Source organism: Eumetopias jubatus, unplaced genomic scaffold, assembly GCF_037043125.1.
Source record: "Eumetopias jubatus isolate StellerSeaLion01/CBP00866 unplaced genomic scaffold, mEumJub1_p1.0 scaffold_7, whole genome shotgun sequence".
NCBI lineage: Eukaryota > Metazoa > Chordata > Mammalia > Carnivora > Otariidae > Eumetopias > Eumetopias jubatus.
In genome coordinates this window covers 31,804,169-31,818,872 of record NW_028274813.1, presented here as the reverse complement: position 1 = coordinate 31,818,872, position 14,704 = coordinate 31,804,169, and the positions used below count along the sequence as shown (strand labels likewise).

Here is a 14,704-nt window from a genome sequence, read left to right as displayed (position 1 = left end):
TTCACAAACCATTCTTCTCTTGAAACATAGGATTGACCTCAAATTTATTTTGAAAGGCCAACTTCTCTGGCAGGCAAAATTTGATTTGATTTATACGCTATGTTTTTCAAGAATATAAATGTCATGTAGCACAGAGGACTTATATTCAGCCTGGAACAGTATTTTACACAATTTACAGGCTCCAGAGGTGGGAAGGAAGACCTCTCATTCCCAACCCTCTCAGTCAGACAGAAACCAAAGCGTGATGGATGGATGGCTGTCCTCAGCCACTTTTAGCTCCCAGCCTTATTTTGTACTCCTTTGTGGCAGGTGGATGAGGAGTCAGGTCTTCCCCAGATTAGAGTTTCCCAAAGATACACAGTCCAGGGAAAGGAGGGAGGCTGTTTGTGTTTTCCAATTCAAGTCCCATATGGTTTCCCTGGGGCCATTTTATCTCTCATGTCCTTTGGTGCTCTCCTCTTTGTCTTGCTGTTATCGGATCACCCAAGGCCTCTTCAGTCATCATTGCGAATATTCCCACTGGTCAGGGAGCTCCCTGTGAGCATCCCTTTTAGCACTGCTGTCACATTTGAACAGCATCTGCTTTCTGACAAGCTTGAAGACAGAGTGAAGGAAGTCGTCGATACTTTCCCAGTGGAAGTGGATAACGCAAGCAGCCTTTGGGACTTGGATCAATATGCTGTGAGGTTAGTGGCCGGGCAGTTTGTACCAGGGGAAGAGAGGCTGATTCCCAGAGGGGGCAAGGATCTTGTGGTCTCAGCTCTGTCGTCTGTGCAGGGTCCTAATGCTGGAATGGTTCCCTAATTAGGCCTTTGGCTCCAGGCTTTTCTAGACAGGAAAATAGACTGAGGTAAAATGCTTGCTTGTGTTTTAAGTGGATTCTGCTCACCGCAGCCAAGAAGCCCCACAGCTTGGGAGGTGAATGACCCTTCCCGAGAGGTTTCTGTTGCGCCATGCCTCCTGCTCCTTCTCCCTGACCTGACTCCACTGGTGTCAGGCGTCTGCTTTCCGCTCCCCGGACGGTTTCTCTTCAGGCCTTTCTGGTTTTAGTACTTATTACACTTTCATGGGTTTTTGCTCTCTGCTTTTTCTTTCCCTGAAGTTGTTTTTGCTCATACTGTGTATCTTTCCATCTCTTGTGGCCACTCTGTCAAGTGCGTGTCTCCATCTGCTGCTCCTTGTCTGGCTCTGCCATGGCATCTCAAATTGCCCTCTCGCCTGCACCTTCCCGGAGCCTGCTGGGGGATGACCTGCCCGCACCGGGGCTTTGTTGGCCCTGGAAAGAAGTCGGGCACAGGGATTTCGAACGGACGGCGGAGGAGGCTATCCCAGTTGTGGGGCAGGTGACAGCACCAGTCTGGGTGGTGACCTCAGAGATGCGGCTGTCGCTGGGCAGTGTGGCAGTGAAATAGGTAAGTCAGAGGAGGGGTGGAAGGAAGTAGGGGCCACAGAAGGACGGCCAGCACCCATTGAAGGGGATAATCAGAAAAAGGTAGAAGAAGGCCGGGTGGCAGCTAGATGTCACAAAGGAAAGCTGGGCAGGAGCCACACTAGGGGAGAAAAACGGGGCAGCAGGGCCTGCCCGAGATACTGCAACCCAGCTCTGCCAAGCAGAGGCCAGTGGGGGAGGGGGGAGAAAGGGGAGCCTTAAAGACCCTTTCTCCCCATGCGTCTCTGGTCCTTTTGTTCTTTTTCCTTTCATGTTCCTGCCCTCATGTTATATTAGCAACAGAAAACAAAACAAGAAGCAGTCTGTCTTTGAAAGGGAATGGCAAGATCTGGAGAGTTTAAAGCCAGATGCATGTACTTCCCCTTTGCTGGACTCTTGGGCCCCTTTGCCCACAGGCTGCTGGAGCCAGGAGAGCTAGCCCCTTTTTGGAACGCCTAGAATGGAGGCCCCAGAGCAGTTCTACAGCTCAGCCGGAGGGCCCGTGGCAAAGGCAGCCCGCAGTGGTGCCCACCCACAGAACCCTCCGCGTACACGGGGGAGCAGGGCTGTTGGCCACGCCGGCTGGAGGGCTGGGGCTGGTCTTGGGCAGGGCCTGGGCTGAGGGGTGGCTTCCGGCCATGATGCCAGCCCTATCATGGTCTCCTCTGCCCCCAGGAAGTGAGCTGCAGAGAGGCTTGTGCTTGAAGAAAGAGAAAGGAAAACTCTCTTGCTTAAAAAATGTTTAAACTGAAGAGGTAATAAATGCATATGACAAAGAAATCAAAAGATACAAAAGAATGTATGATGAAGAGTCTCCCACTTCTGTTCCCAAGTTCCCTTCCTCAGGCATTCTGGATGTACCAGTTTCTTGTACATTCTTACTTCTCCTTTTTAGGTCTGCTGTAATCCAGAAGTTTTTAGATTCTTTTTTTTTTTTTAAGATTTATTTATTTATTTATTTGAGAGAGAGAGAATGAGATAGAGAGAGAGCACATGAGGGGGGGAGGGTCAGAGGGAGAAGCAGACTCCCCACTGAGCAGGGAGCTCGATGCGGGACTCGATCCCGGGACTCCAGGATCATGACCTGAGCCGAAGGCAGTCGCTTAGCCAACAGAGCCACCCAGGCACCCAGTTTTTAGATTCTTGACCCAATGGACTATTTTAAATTGTTCGGATGTATATGTATGTATGTAATGTGTGTGGAGGGACTAAATGGTAATAAAGAAAACTGTATCTCGGTTTATTGCCAATAATTCTTGCTGGGGCAGGAACGGTTTAAAACAACTAAATAGAGTCTTAAGATGCTAGCACTAGAAAGGACCTTCCGAGTCCCTTGTACCAAAGCCTTCATTTCAAACACAAGAAAGAGGCCCAGAAAGTGACTTTTCCAGGGTCCCCACGTGAAGTAATGGCACTTTTTAGGTAGTGGCCTTTGGAAAGATAGGGATCCTGGAATGAAAGACAGAGGATTTGGCGTGGGTTTAAAAATTTCCTCCATTGGGTACAAACATAGGGAAAGAAATTGGTAATTTCCAGGAAAAACCTGAAGTCACATTCTAATTGAAAATAGCACACATGCGTGCACACACACGCACACACATGCACTCACGCGTGCACATACACACGTACACACGCGCGCACAGGCACTGGCAGCGACAGAAGGTGAAAGTCGGCAAAGTCTACTGTCTGTCTCTCCTGCTGAGCTGGGCAGAGGCTGTAAGAGGCAGCATGACGTCACTCCTCTACTGAGGAACCCGCACCCCTCGGACCTGGGGTCCCTGGACTGGAGGCAGACGCAGGCATTTTTGTTGGGCCAAAGGGAGAAATGCCCACCCAGACTTGAGTAGGAGGACAACCTGTGCACGGACCCCAGGTCAGGGATGCCAAGGGTGCAAGGAGGGTGTGCCTGGCCATGCCACCGTGGAGCTCTTGCCACCACGGGATCCAGGAGCACCGACAACCCCAGCTCTTTACACCGCCTCCCAGGAGGCAACACCCCACGATTTATATGCTGACAAACCGGCAGGATGGTTTTGAAAAATTCTTTCCGCTCTGACGTTCGCTCCAGACACTGTGAACGATTTCAGTGTCCAAGCCAGATTGATGGGCCTTTTGATGGCTTCAGTGAGAGGGCACATGTATGACTGTAAACACTGGCAGTAAAAACCCTCAATTGCTTTGAAATGGTAAATTTCCAGGCAATGTGGATCTATGTTACACGCCTCCTGCATTAACAGCTTTTTCTTCCCGTTCAATTATTTTGGCTGGTAAGGGAGTGGAAATTACACTTCAAAATATATCGATGGATATTTTCAGCCTTGCTGAGAGCTTCAAAATATGTACCAATCCCAGGAACATTCCCTTAATTTCCACCTCCAAGTTTGTCAGGGAAAATGGAGGTATCAGCTACAGGCCCAGTTAGACTAAGGGAGATGCAGGAGCAGGGCCAGGGGTCTCTTTGCATTTCAGATTCTCTCCGGTCTTAGTGTGTAATCTCTTTCTCAGCCAAATTTTGCTCCAGCCCTAAGTCTAGGGGTCCATCCTAATATGTACCAGGTGACAAGGTCCTTGATAAAGAAATGAGATTTCCCAAGAGCGTTGGTCCGGGGCCTTGAGACAGGGCATCTGATGGAGGCAGAAAAAACCACCAGTTCTCTGTGGCTTTGTTTTCACTCGAGGGATCCAGAAGTCCTAATCTCTGATGCACATGGTTCTCTCCTATGCCTAGGTGCTGGGCGCATGGGCAGCCACCCAGCAACACATTTGCCCCAATTGTGCTTCTGGTTTTCTCATGTCTCCCTGACCGGCTCCTTCCACTCCTCTTTCTAAGCACCAGACCTGGATTTACAGCCGCCTTTCAGGACAGACCACAGAGAGCTCCAGTTCGGTTGAACATGCCTCCCAAATCTGTTCCTCCATCTCCGTTTCCCGTTTCAGTTAATAGTTGGTTACCTTACACCAAAGCACTTGTCTCCTACACAAGAAATTTGCATGCTTTCTTCATTCCTTTCTCTAACCCCACTTCCAACTGATCACGAAATCCTTTGAGTCTGCCCTCTCTCTCTCCTCCAGGGTTTCTGCCCTGACCCAGGCCCACGGTACTGCTTGCTTGGACTATGTGATACCCTGCCACTAGTCTCCAGCCTCCTTACTAAAATTTATAACTAATCATGTCACTCCCTGGTTTAAAATCTTAGATGGTTCTCCATGGCTTACCAGGGTAAGTCCAAACGTCCTAGAAAGGCAGAGAAGACATCTGTTAACCAGTCAATGCCTACGCCTCTACCCTTGTTGCCATCACCATCCCCTACCCCCAAACCCCTCACCACTTCCTGTGCTCCCACACACTTCCACATCCTAGCGTCCTCTGTTTGCCTCCTCCTCTTCCCAGAACACCCTTCCACTCTTGCCTACCTGACTGCCCTCTAAGATTCAGCTCTCAGATGACTTCTTACTTGAAGAAGCACCCTTTGGGCTTCTAGAGAGTTCCATTATATCCTCTTGTGACAATTGATGTGTATTTCCCCATGATCAGTTACCGGGCTCCTCAGAAGCTGTGATCGGGTTTTGTTCACTTTCGTGTCCCTCGAACCTGGAATTGCCTGGTGTGGTAGGCACTCGAGAAGGAAAGGAGAGAAAGGAATGGGCATACCACCCCACGGGTAAGCAGGCTTTGCCGTCCGAGCAGGCTTGTGGCATTTTCATGGGACAGAATGGGGAGTAGCAACAGCCCTCCACCCTAGGTATTTATTTACTCATTCAGTCATTGCACAAATATCCAGGAGTGCTGCCGCGATGCCCAGATGCTGTGCTAGAAACCGGTGACGAAAGAAGGCTGCCAGGCCCTGCTCAGAGGAACTCCCATTCAAGGGTGAGAGATGGGCATGTGGCAAGCCCTGCCCTGGCCTTTTGGGCCATCTGTCCGGCTCTGAGGACCTTTGCCACTCATCTCCACAGAGGCTGTGGAGAGGGGGAAGGGATGAAGGAGAGCACCCGAGAGATGGGGAGGTCAGGGAGGCCCCGCGAAGGGCTCTGCCTCCGGGACCAATTCTGCTGACCAGCTGGCTTCATTTATGCATTTGTCCTTTGTAGAAATTCCTTACTGTTAAGAAAAAGCATTTGACACATTTCTAATTAGCCCTCAGCCTCTGCAATCTTATTATTCCCAAATGCAACAGCTGACTCATCTCATGATCAGTAATAATATTCGTAATTCCTGCAGTTATCCTCCAGAACCAGGGTCACTCCTCCCAGATTCTGGTGGGACCACAGAGGACCTTTCCGCCCCCCACCCTCCACCCTACCATCCTGGGGCAGCAGCATTTGGCCCCTGGTCCTGGGGTTGCAGGGAGGGGGACAGTGCTCCTGAGGAAGCACTGTTGGGGAACCTGAGTTGCTCCCTACCCACTGGCCCACACTGACCCCAGACGAATCACTCCCTTTCTCTGGGCTCCAGTCCTGCACCGATGTTGCACACAGCTACCCACTCCTCTTCCTTCCCTTCCTGACAGCAACAAGTCCTTACTGAGCATGTACTATGTGCGGCTACATGCCAAGCGCTGTTCTAAGTGCTGGGGAGACCATGGGGAGCTCCTGGCCTCATTGGGCTTACACCCCAGTGGCAGAAACCAATCTGAAAAGCCAAATAGAAGATCTAGGACTGCTAAGGCTCCTGGAGTTCCTTTCAAAGAGCCAGGGTCTCTCCTTGATGGTTTATAAGAAACTTGGCTTAGAAATAACGTTCCCTTAGGTACCATGGTGCCTTCAGTGATGGCAGTGGGGACGGTATGTGCCACTGATGGCTGGGGGACCTCTGCAGGCACCATTCTCTTCATCTGTGCAAGGGAGAGGGTACCCCCCTTCCTCACAGGGTCATGGTGAGTATTCTGAGATCTCGCTTTGGCGCAGTGCCTGTTGCCTGGTAACATACGTTCTGTTCACCATGTCTGCCTCCTTTTCTGCTTAGAGCCGACACGGCGGTCTAACCAGTCCCCCTCACCCACCGTCCGGGTCCCTGCTGCAGCTGCAGACTGGGCAAGAGGCGTCTAAGCTGAGGCAGTCTCAAGGGTGATGGGTATGCTGGCAAGAATGGGCACCCAGCAGCAGCCGGGGCCCGGCACACTGCCTCTGCCACCCTCCAGGCTGCTCAGCACAGGCTCTAAAGAGACACGCAGCCATCCCCTGCTGGGGCAACACAGTCATCCTTGTTGGGCCGGTCTGAGGTCTGTCCTCCTTCGCAGCCCTGGTGAGCAATCCCCCGCATGTGCCCTGGGCAGGCCTTTCGAGAGCCCCTCATCCAGAAGCCAGTGGCAATACCTGTACGAGGGGTGACGTGGGGTGGGGGCCTGGGCGGCTTACCAGCACCGGGGTTTACATGCTTTATTTCCTACCTTTCCCAACAGTGCTGCAAGTTAAGGGCTGTCAATACCCCCGTACAGTTGAGGCAACTGAGGGTAAGAATTTGCCCAAGCCACTCTCCTAATACGGGACAGAACCAGCATTTGAATACAGGTGGTCCCACTCCTGAGCCAGGGTCTCACCCGAAATATACAGCCTTCCTCCCCTCTGCTATCCACCCCCACATCACATGCACAGGGGCAGAGAGTTCCTTGGGGCCTCTGGGAGCACCCAGGGCACATGGCTTTGCCCAGCTGACCTGAGTGCTGACTTCGACAGCTTTAAAAGAGAAGGCCCATGTGGAGAGCAATGCCACATTTTGGAAGAAAATGCCCAAGGAACCAGCAGTCCAAAAGGGCACAGTTGGAGGGACCTTGAAGGTCATCTCCCCGGATCCCTCCTCTTTCAGAGGAGAAAATGGAGGCCCCAGTGGGGAGCTTGAGGTCCCTGCACACAGAACTTCTGACCACCCTGCAGACCGCCCAGTGTGCTCAGAAGCCCTGTCCTGGCGCCCAGACACTGGCGTGGGGAACGGACTCAAATCCAGCCTCGCCTCTTCCCTGCTGTATGGCTCTCGTCACCCACCCACCCGCTTTCACCAGGTCCAGGTCTACGGGCTGTGGCGCTTCAGAGATCACAGATGTGAGGAGCCGGCTCGGCTGCTGGCACCTGCTGGGTACCCAGTGAACTACAGCTATTATTACCGCTCTTGTTCAGTGAATGCTGGGCAACACCAAGTCTCTTGGTGTCGCTTTGATTTTCTGGTTCTGCTGGACTCCATTCCTAGGACCAGAGAGGATACAATGCTCACTGTCATCTCTGAACACTGAAATCCATCTCAGGGAGGGCTGAGCCTCAGCCCTGCACCTATTTAGGATTCAAATCTGGAAGAAAACCCATGGGCTGTAGCTGAGGTGGCAGTCCCAAGTTCCTGGCTCTTCCAACGTGTCTGTTACTTGAGGCCCATCACTTAACCTCTGCCTACGTCAAATTTCTGTCAGCCAAATGAGCATGGTAATGACCTGCCTCCTTACCCCCACCCCACCACCTCCGCTCTCGGGGGAGTGGGGGGAATTTTACTGCGTTCATCTAAGGGAGGGCTGGCTGTGAAGTCAAACATCATGTCCCAATGGGGTTTTTCTCGTGGTGGTGTAATGGGGGTGCATGGGTGGGGGCAGACAGCCTTCTGTTCCAGACAGAGCTACCAGGGAGTGACAATTGGTACAGAGGCATAGCATCCTCACCACTGACCCCTGGGGAGTAAGAGGTGAGACATGCAAAAATCCTGCCAAATTCCAGCTCCTCCTTCCCTCCCTCTCCTCGTACAGCCCTTCTTCTCGAGCCATCAGAGACCCCGTCAGCCTGATTTTGATTTCCAGCTTCATTCCCCATGCCTAGGGTGAGTTTGGAGCTTCTCACTAGGGGGTTGATGTAATGTCTTCGGATCCCATGTCCTCTTACCTGGTTTTCTCAAGACCAAAGGCAACTAGACATGCATAGGCCAGGCTGGGCTGACAGAAGCAGCCTGTGGCAACAGAGCCATTCCCCAAGTCTTTCCACTTCGCTGACCTGAGAGCCTGTGTGGAAGTGGGGCACAGGAGGGCAGTTCCCTTGCATTTTTTTTTTAAGATTCCATTTATTTATTTGACAGAGAGAGAGAGACAGCGAGAGAGGGAACACAAGCAGGTGGAGTGGGAGAGGGAGAAGCAGGCTTCCCGCTGAGCAGGGAGCCCGACGCGGGGCTCGATCCCAGGACCCTGGGATCATGACCTGAGCCGAAGGCAGACGCTTAACAACTGAGCCACCCAGACGCCCCCCATCACATTTTCTTGTTTGGAAATGCCCTTGGGTCCTGACTCTTAAGCAGCAAGGTTTTCCTGGCTTCCCCCAGAGGACATGACCACTATCAGTGCCATGATTCCTGTGGAAACCAGGCTATGGCTTGACAGTGATTTTCTCTATCTCTGGAAATGAATCCTGGCCTCTATGGCAGTCTAATTAAACTCCCCAGGCAAGAGACCCCGGGAGAGCAAGGCTGGCCCATGGCTCCTGGGCCAGTGGCACCTCCACACCCATCTCCTGTTGTTCCTGACTGCCACCTGGCTTAGGCCGTGGATTCCCTGCTACCCTCTGTGAGACCCTCTTTGTACGCTCTCTTTCCAGGGTCCTATTCTCAGTGGGGCCATTTCTGGACTTGTCAACATGTCCTCACGGTTCGTGTTCTGAGTGAGGAAGAGGGTAGGTACTGCAGTGGCAACGATGATCTTTCTGCAGCAAAAACTCGTTAGGCTTTTCTTTCTTCATTTTACCTCATTCCAACAGAAACGGAATGAGCAACTATTACACGCATGGTTCAGTCCTGCATGTTGGAGAAACGGTGCTGATGGGGGTTGCTGATGGGGGTGGCTGATGGGGGTGGCTTAGGGAAGGCTTGAGCTGTGACCTCACCTTTGCCTGATTCCTGAGGCAGCTTCAGTTAGAGCAACCCCGCTCTCTGTGGGGCGGGACTCTCTGTAAGAGCCAGGGTCCAGCAGCATCAGCAAGAAGCAAACTCCCTGCCAACTCTGCCCCTGGCATTCCAGGGCCCAGCCTGCCCAAAGTCAACTCCCAAGTCCTTTCCAGCATCCTGGGCCCCAGCAATACCAGGCAGCTCTCTTTTCTGGAACACATCAAGCACTGCCATCCTCTGGACCTTTGCTCTGGCTATTCATGCATCTAACACCTTGCCCTGCCCTGTCTCTTAAGAATTTATTCAAAGCTTTATCCACCTTCTGTGAGAAGCCTGCTCTAAGACTACCTTGCAATACATTATTTCTTCCTCTGTGATCCCGGCTTAGTTTATGTAACATCTACTCGCTGTGAGTCTGCTCTGGGCCCGACACTGCTGCTCTCCTAGAACTCATTTAGCCCACCTTGCCTTCTACTCTGAACATGAGCAGTTCACACGGAATTCTCAATGCCTCCGGGGCTGGGGCAAAATCTCCGTGATTTCTGTGTCCGTGTCTCACACCACCGTGTTTTGCACTTTGTGGAAAGGGCAAACGTAGAGATGGCTTCTAGACTGGGCTCTGCCCACTAATTAGTCGTGTGGCTTCGGGCCAATCTTCCAGCCTCTCTGGTCTCCTTTCTCCCTGACAAATAGCAGTGATTATACCTCACGGTTGTTCAGGGGAAATGAAAGGCCTGGAGGGAAGACTCATGAAAGCTGGGAGCCCCAGGCCAATGGAAGATGTGGGTAATGTGTACCCCTATTCTTTCTTTGGCGGTGAAGCAGAGTCGCACCCTCTCCGCTCTCTTCGAACGTCAAGTGCACCAGCTTCCAATCCCTCCTCCAGGCGGGCCCTCGGGCGGCTCGGAATCCTAGGCTGCGGAGGATTCCCGTGCAAACTCCAGACTCTCCTCCCGCCCAGCCGTCCCTTCCCCAGGCCTCGCAGAACACACCTTAAACCCCGCGCCAGAGCGCAGTTCCGAGCGCAGCCCAGAACTGCAGCTTCGCGGCGCGGGCCCGGGCCGGGGTCGCGCATCTCCAGCGGGTGACTCAGGGCCGCTTGGGCCCGGGCGCGGGCGGGGGGGGGGGAGGGCGGGGGGTGTGGAAGTAGGCGGGACCGACCAGGGCCGCGCGGGGGCAGCCACCGGGCGTTCGGTCGCTGAGCGGTGGGAGCGGAGGCTGGCTCTGGCCCGTCGCCATTCCACCGCGGGCGTCAGGCTCGCGGGGCCTTGCTGCCGCGCCGCTTCGCACCCGCCGTGCTCCTCTCCCCGTGCGCAGCGGCCCGGGCGGCCGGCGGGGGCTGGAGCGCGGGGCGGGCTCTGCGCGCGAATGAATGGGCGCCCGGGGGACGCGCGCGCTCGGGGCTGAAGGGCATTAGGACCGTGAGGATCGCTCCGCGCTCCTGTCTCTCCCTATCACCCCCCACCCCCCACCTCTCTCCCTTTTCTGCTCTGCAGGACTGAGCAGCCAGGCGCGAGCGAAAACAAACATCTGGGGCTGCGAGCGCCCCTACCCCGGCCCCAAGAGCAAGCCGGCCCGGGCCCCCACTCGGGGCGCCCGCCCGCCCACCATGAGGAAGATCCGCGCCAATGCCATCGCCATCCTGACCGTTGCCTGGATCCTGGGCACTTTCTACTACTTATGGCAGGACAACCGAGCCCACGCAGCATCCTCCGGCGGCCGGGGCGCGCAGAGGGCCGGCGGGAGGCCAGAGCAGCTCCGCGAGGACCGCACCATCCCGCTCATTGTGAGTACGCCCTGCGCGCCGGGCGGCCGGCCGGGGAGCCGCGGCGCGCGTCCTTAGCCCCGCGCGGCTGCAGAGGGCGCGGGGCCGGGGGCTGCGTGCCCGCCGCGCCCTGCCGGCTTTGTATATGTTGGAGCATTCCTGTCCGTTGTTATGGCAACCTCTGTCGGGCCAGCCGGGCCAGGGCGCAAGGATGGAGGGAGGGTGACAGCGGGTGGGGGCTGGGAGAAAGTGCTGCAAGTTTGGTGGGCCCTGCGTGCGCGCGCGACTGGGAACGTGGCTCTCTCAGCACTGCGCCGCCGGAGCCGGGGGCCAGGGACTGTCCGCACCTCGCCCGCCCCAGGAAGGCGGCTGCACCGTGCGCGCGGCGAGCCGGCAGCGGGAACCTCGCGCGGCTGAGCGCTTAGTTGGCGGTGCGCACCCCCTCTCTAGTCTCTGGGGGGCAAAGGACGTGGGGTGGGGGCGCTGGGTAAGGCAGGGTCGCTAGCGGCTGCGCCCGGCTTTGCGCCCCCTTTTCGGCCCGGATCAACTTGAACTTGCTTCTCTGGCACGGAGGACTCCCCCACTAACACCCGCGGCATTCTCTGGGTCCGGGAAAGGTCTCTTCCCGTATGCGCCCTTCACCCCAACACGAGGATCCCTCACGACGGGCGAGCTGGCAGTGTGTGCGCTAGGGCTGGGAGAGTCCCTCTCTCGAGGTCAGCTCTGCGATGTGCCAGCGGGGAAACAAAGGTGGCAGAGCACGGCGGGGGCCTCCGCGGCGCTGCCGGGGCGCTAGGCGCTCCGGGGACTGGGGCTGGGGCGTGCGGACCCCCCCGCCGCCCTGCAGGGGGCGTTGCTGTCGCCGCCTCCGCCCGGGGCCCCGGGTGACAGCCCTGTGTGGCAGGGGCACCTGTTGAGGCGGGCGGCTCTGGGACCGGCAGAGAGGCGCGGTCGGGCGGGCCGCGTTCTTCCGACCGGGGCCGGTGGCGGGCGAGAGCCTTGGGCGACCCTCGGGACAAGCTGCTGGGCTGGGGCGGCTTGACCAGAAGAGGACCAGGAGGAGGGAGAGCAAAGTGTGGGGGCTGAGGGTGGGAGAGTAGAGCAGGGTGGCCATTCTGATGGGAAAGATCTGGGCCTGCGGAGGCAGGAGTGTGGAGCTCCTCCGGGAGGGAGGTGCGGGTTCAGGAGGGCGAAGGCTTGTGTGAAGTAGAATCTGGGATATTTCTGCAGAGGCAGCTGAGCCCCAGGAATATGGTGGAGGCCGCTGTCGGTGTGGAAGTGTTCTCATATTCCCAACCTGCCCCAGATGCCGTGTCTTGTCAATACCCCCCGCCTCCCCGACCGGCAAGAAGGAAAAAAACCCCTGCAGAGGAACCATATTTCCTAGCTTTGCCTGAGGAGACCTTGGGGTTTATGGGTTTTCCCCAGCCTCCCTCCCCCAATTCCCAGATTCCTGTCCGGTTGAACTCTGCCGGTGAGCCTGATTCGGTGGAGTGTTCCTTTCTGAGCTGAGGGTCCCTGCCACTAGGAACTGTTTCCAAAGCACTTGAGGATGTTTGGACGGAAATTCGGCTGATGAGGATAAAGCCTCCAGTGTAAAGACCCCAGGGTACTGGGATCTGGGCAGACTGACAGATTGGAGTGGGAACTGGCCAAACCAGTAGTGGCCCCAGACAGGCAGGGAGCTTGCTCAGGCATGGACCCATCCGAGAGCAGCCCGTTCTTACATCCTTCGAGGGCCAGCCCTGGTCTCAGGGTAGGTGGGCTTGCAGCGCAGGGGAGAGGCAGGCTGTCCAGATGTTCTGTCCTTCACTCTGTTGACCTGCGGGGTGGAGGGTCTGAGCTGGAAGGGGAGGAGGAGGGGAGGATGGAGGGGAGGGAGGAATGGAAAGGAAGAGAGCTCAGGGAAACTGCAGACTGGAGCAGAGCCCAGGTTGGGTCTTCTCACAGTTGTCTGTCCTTCCCAATCCTGACCTTGCTCTTGAACCTATCCTTACTCCTCCTTGCCCTCTGAGATCTGCTGGGAAGGCAGCTCAGACTGAGAGCCCTGGAATGGTGGGGTGGGCTCTGCTGGACGCACGTGGCACTTGTTTTGAGGGGTGGAAATTGGAGGTCATGGGGGGGTACCGGTGAACATCCTCTGGCCCGCTCCTCGTTCCCATGGGGTTTGACTTGATTGGAGCAGGGCTGTGAACTAGAAGCTAAGTTTAAAGTGTGCAGGATTATCAGGAAGATCCCGGGAGCCAGGGAGTGCAGGTGCAGAAAGAGAGGGAGAGTGGGAGTTCCGGGGAGTGAGCTGTAGACTGTTCTCTGGCCACCTAGGGGCATGGCCAGCTCCCTCTCTGTTCTTCAGTTTTAGCCCTGGGTGTCTGTTCCATAGGCATTGGTCCCCAGTCACACACCTCCCTGGACACAGCCTTGCATTGTCTTCCTACCTTTCAAGATATTTCACTTCAGGAGGATTCTTAGTCATACACGCTGTCACGCAGGAACTATGCTGGAAGCTTCTTACATCTCCATATTGATGCACACAGCAAGACTTAATAAGTACTTGTTAGGCAAATGAAGTAGACTTCTGCCCGTCTCTGGGAGCAGATGAGCTTCATACCCCCCTCCCCCCAGTACTTTGTTCCTGCCTCCAACCTGACCATAACCAAAGAGATAGGGGAATGCATGTTCATCTTCTCGGAGAGTTGGACCCTATGACCAGCCAAAAAGGGGCAGGTGCAGCTGAGGATTGCTTTCTCCCGGAACGCTGTGGTGAACCTCTCACTGGTCTTGCCATTCCAAAACATGTCTCTGTCTAGTTGGGCCAGGACGCTGCATGTGGGTTTTCAAATTCTTAGGGAATGATGTGGCCAGCCCTGCTGACAGAGGCTGAGAAAATTCAGACAGGCGTCATCATCACTCCCCTGGGGAATCAGAGAGCAGAGCTGGGAAAGGGAGGGTCTGCCTAACAGCCTGGGCCAGGGGGGCAGCTCTGCCTTCACAATGTCTGGGCAATTCGAAGCCAGCCAAGTTGCTTCTAGACCTTGGAGGCGCTGTTTGGCATTGTGGGGTGTCGGCATAGCAACCGTATGGCCCGGATTTCTCAGGGAGGTCCTGATTTTTAATGTTCTGTCCTGCTGTCAGCCCATGTGTCACAAATTTTGATGTGAAAAATTGGTTACGGAATGTGTAAAACTACAGGGAGATACTGACTCCATCCCTAAATGGCTGCTTATGATGTGGCAGGGTTTGTGATTTTTCCATGCTGTATTTTCGGGGCAAGCAGTGGATTTGGGGAAATCCACTTGAATCCACATTGATGCATGCTGGCAGTGGTCAGCAGCTAACAGGCGGCCACGCAGACACGGCCGGCCTTCAGTCTTCAGACCTCGCAGTGCGGAAGAACATTTGTGATTGGCTTGGCACCCAGGTTTTCCATATGCTAGTTCTCTAAGAGGCATGGGTGGGATGCTAAGGTGCTACACGGAATTTCACTTTGCAGACATATTTTTAAAAGACTGTCCATTATGAATATTTTCAGGATAGGGATATTCATTTGCAACATTTCCTGTTTGGAACCGTGAAAATCTTAGGCATGAGTTTTCTTAAACTGGAGTTTTCTTTTTTCTTTTCTTTTCTTTTTTTTTTTTAAGATTTTATTTATTTATTTGAGAGA

General features: G+C 54.9%; 1 protein-coding gene across 1 annotated transcript in view; it reads left to right on the top strand.

Moving 5' to 3' along the window:
* Window positions 1-10,884: 10,884 nt before the first annotated feature.
* The window catches only part of GALNT16 (polypeptide N-acetylgalactosaminyltransferase 16), an 88,518-nt gene continuing 84,698 nt past the window's right edge, over window positions 10,885-14,704 (top strand). Inside the window, exon 1 of the mRNA XM_088025030.1 lies at window positions 10,885-11,061. Coding sequence (XP_087881156.1) covers window positions 10,885-11,061 — 177 coding nt within the window. The remainder of the gene's footprint in view (window positions 11,062-14,704) is intronic.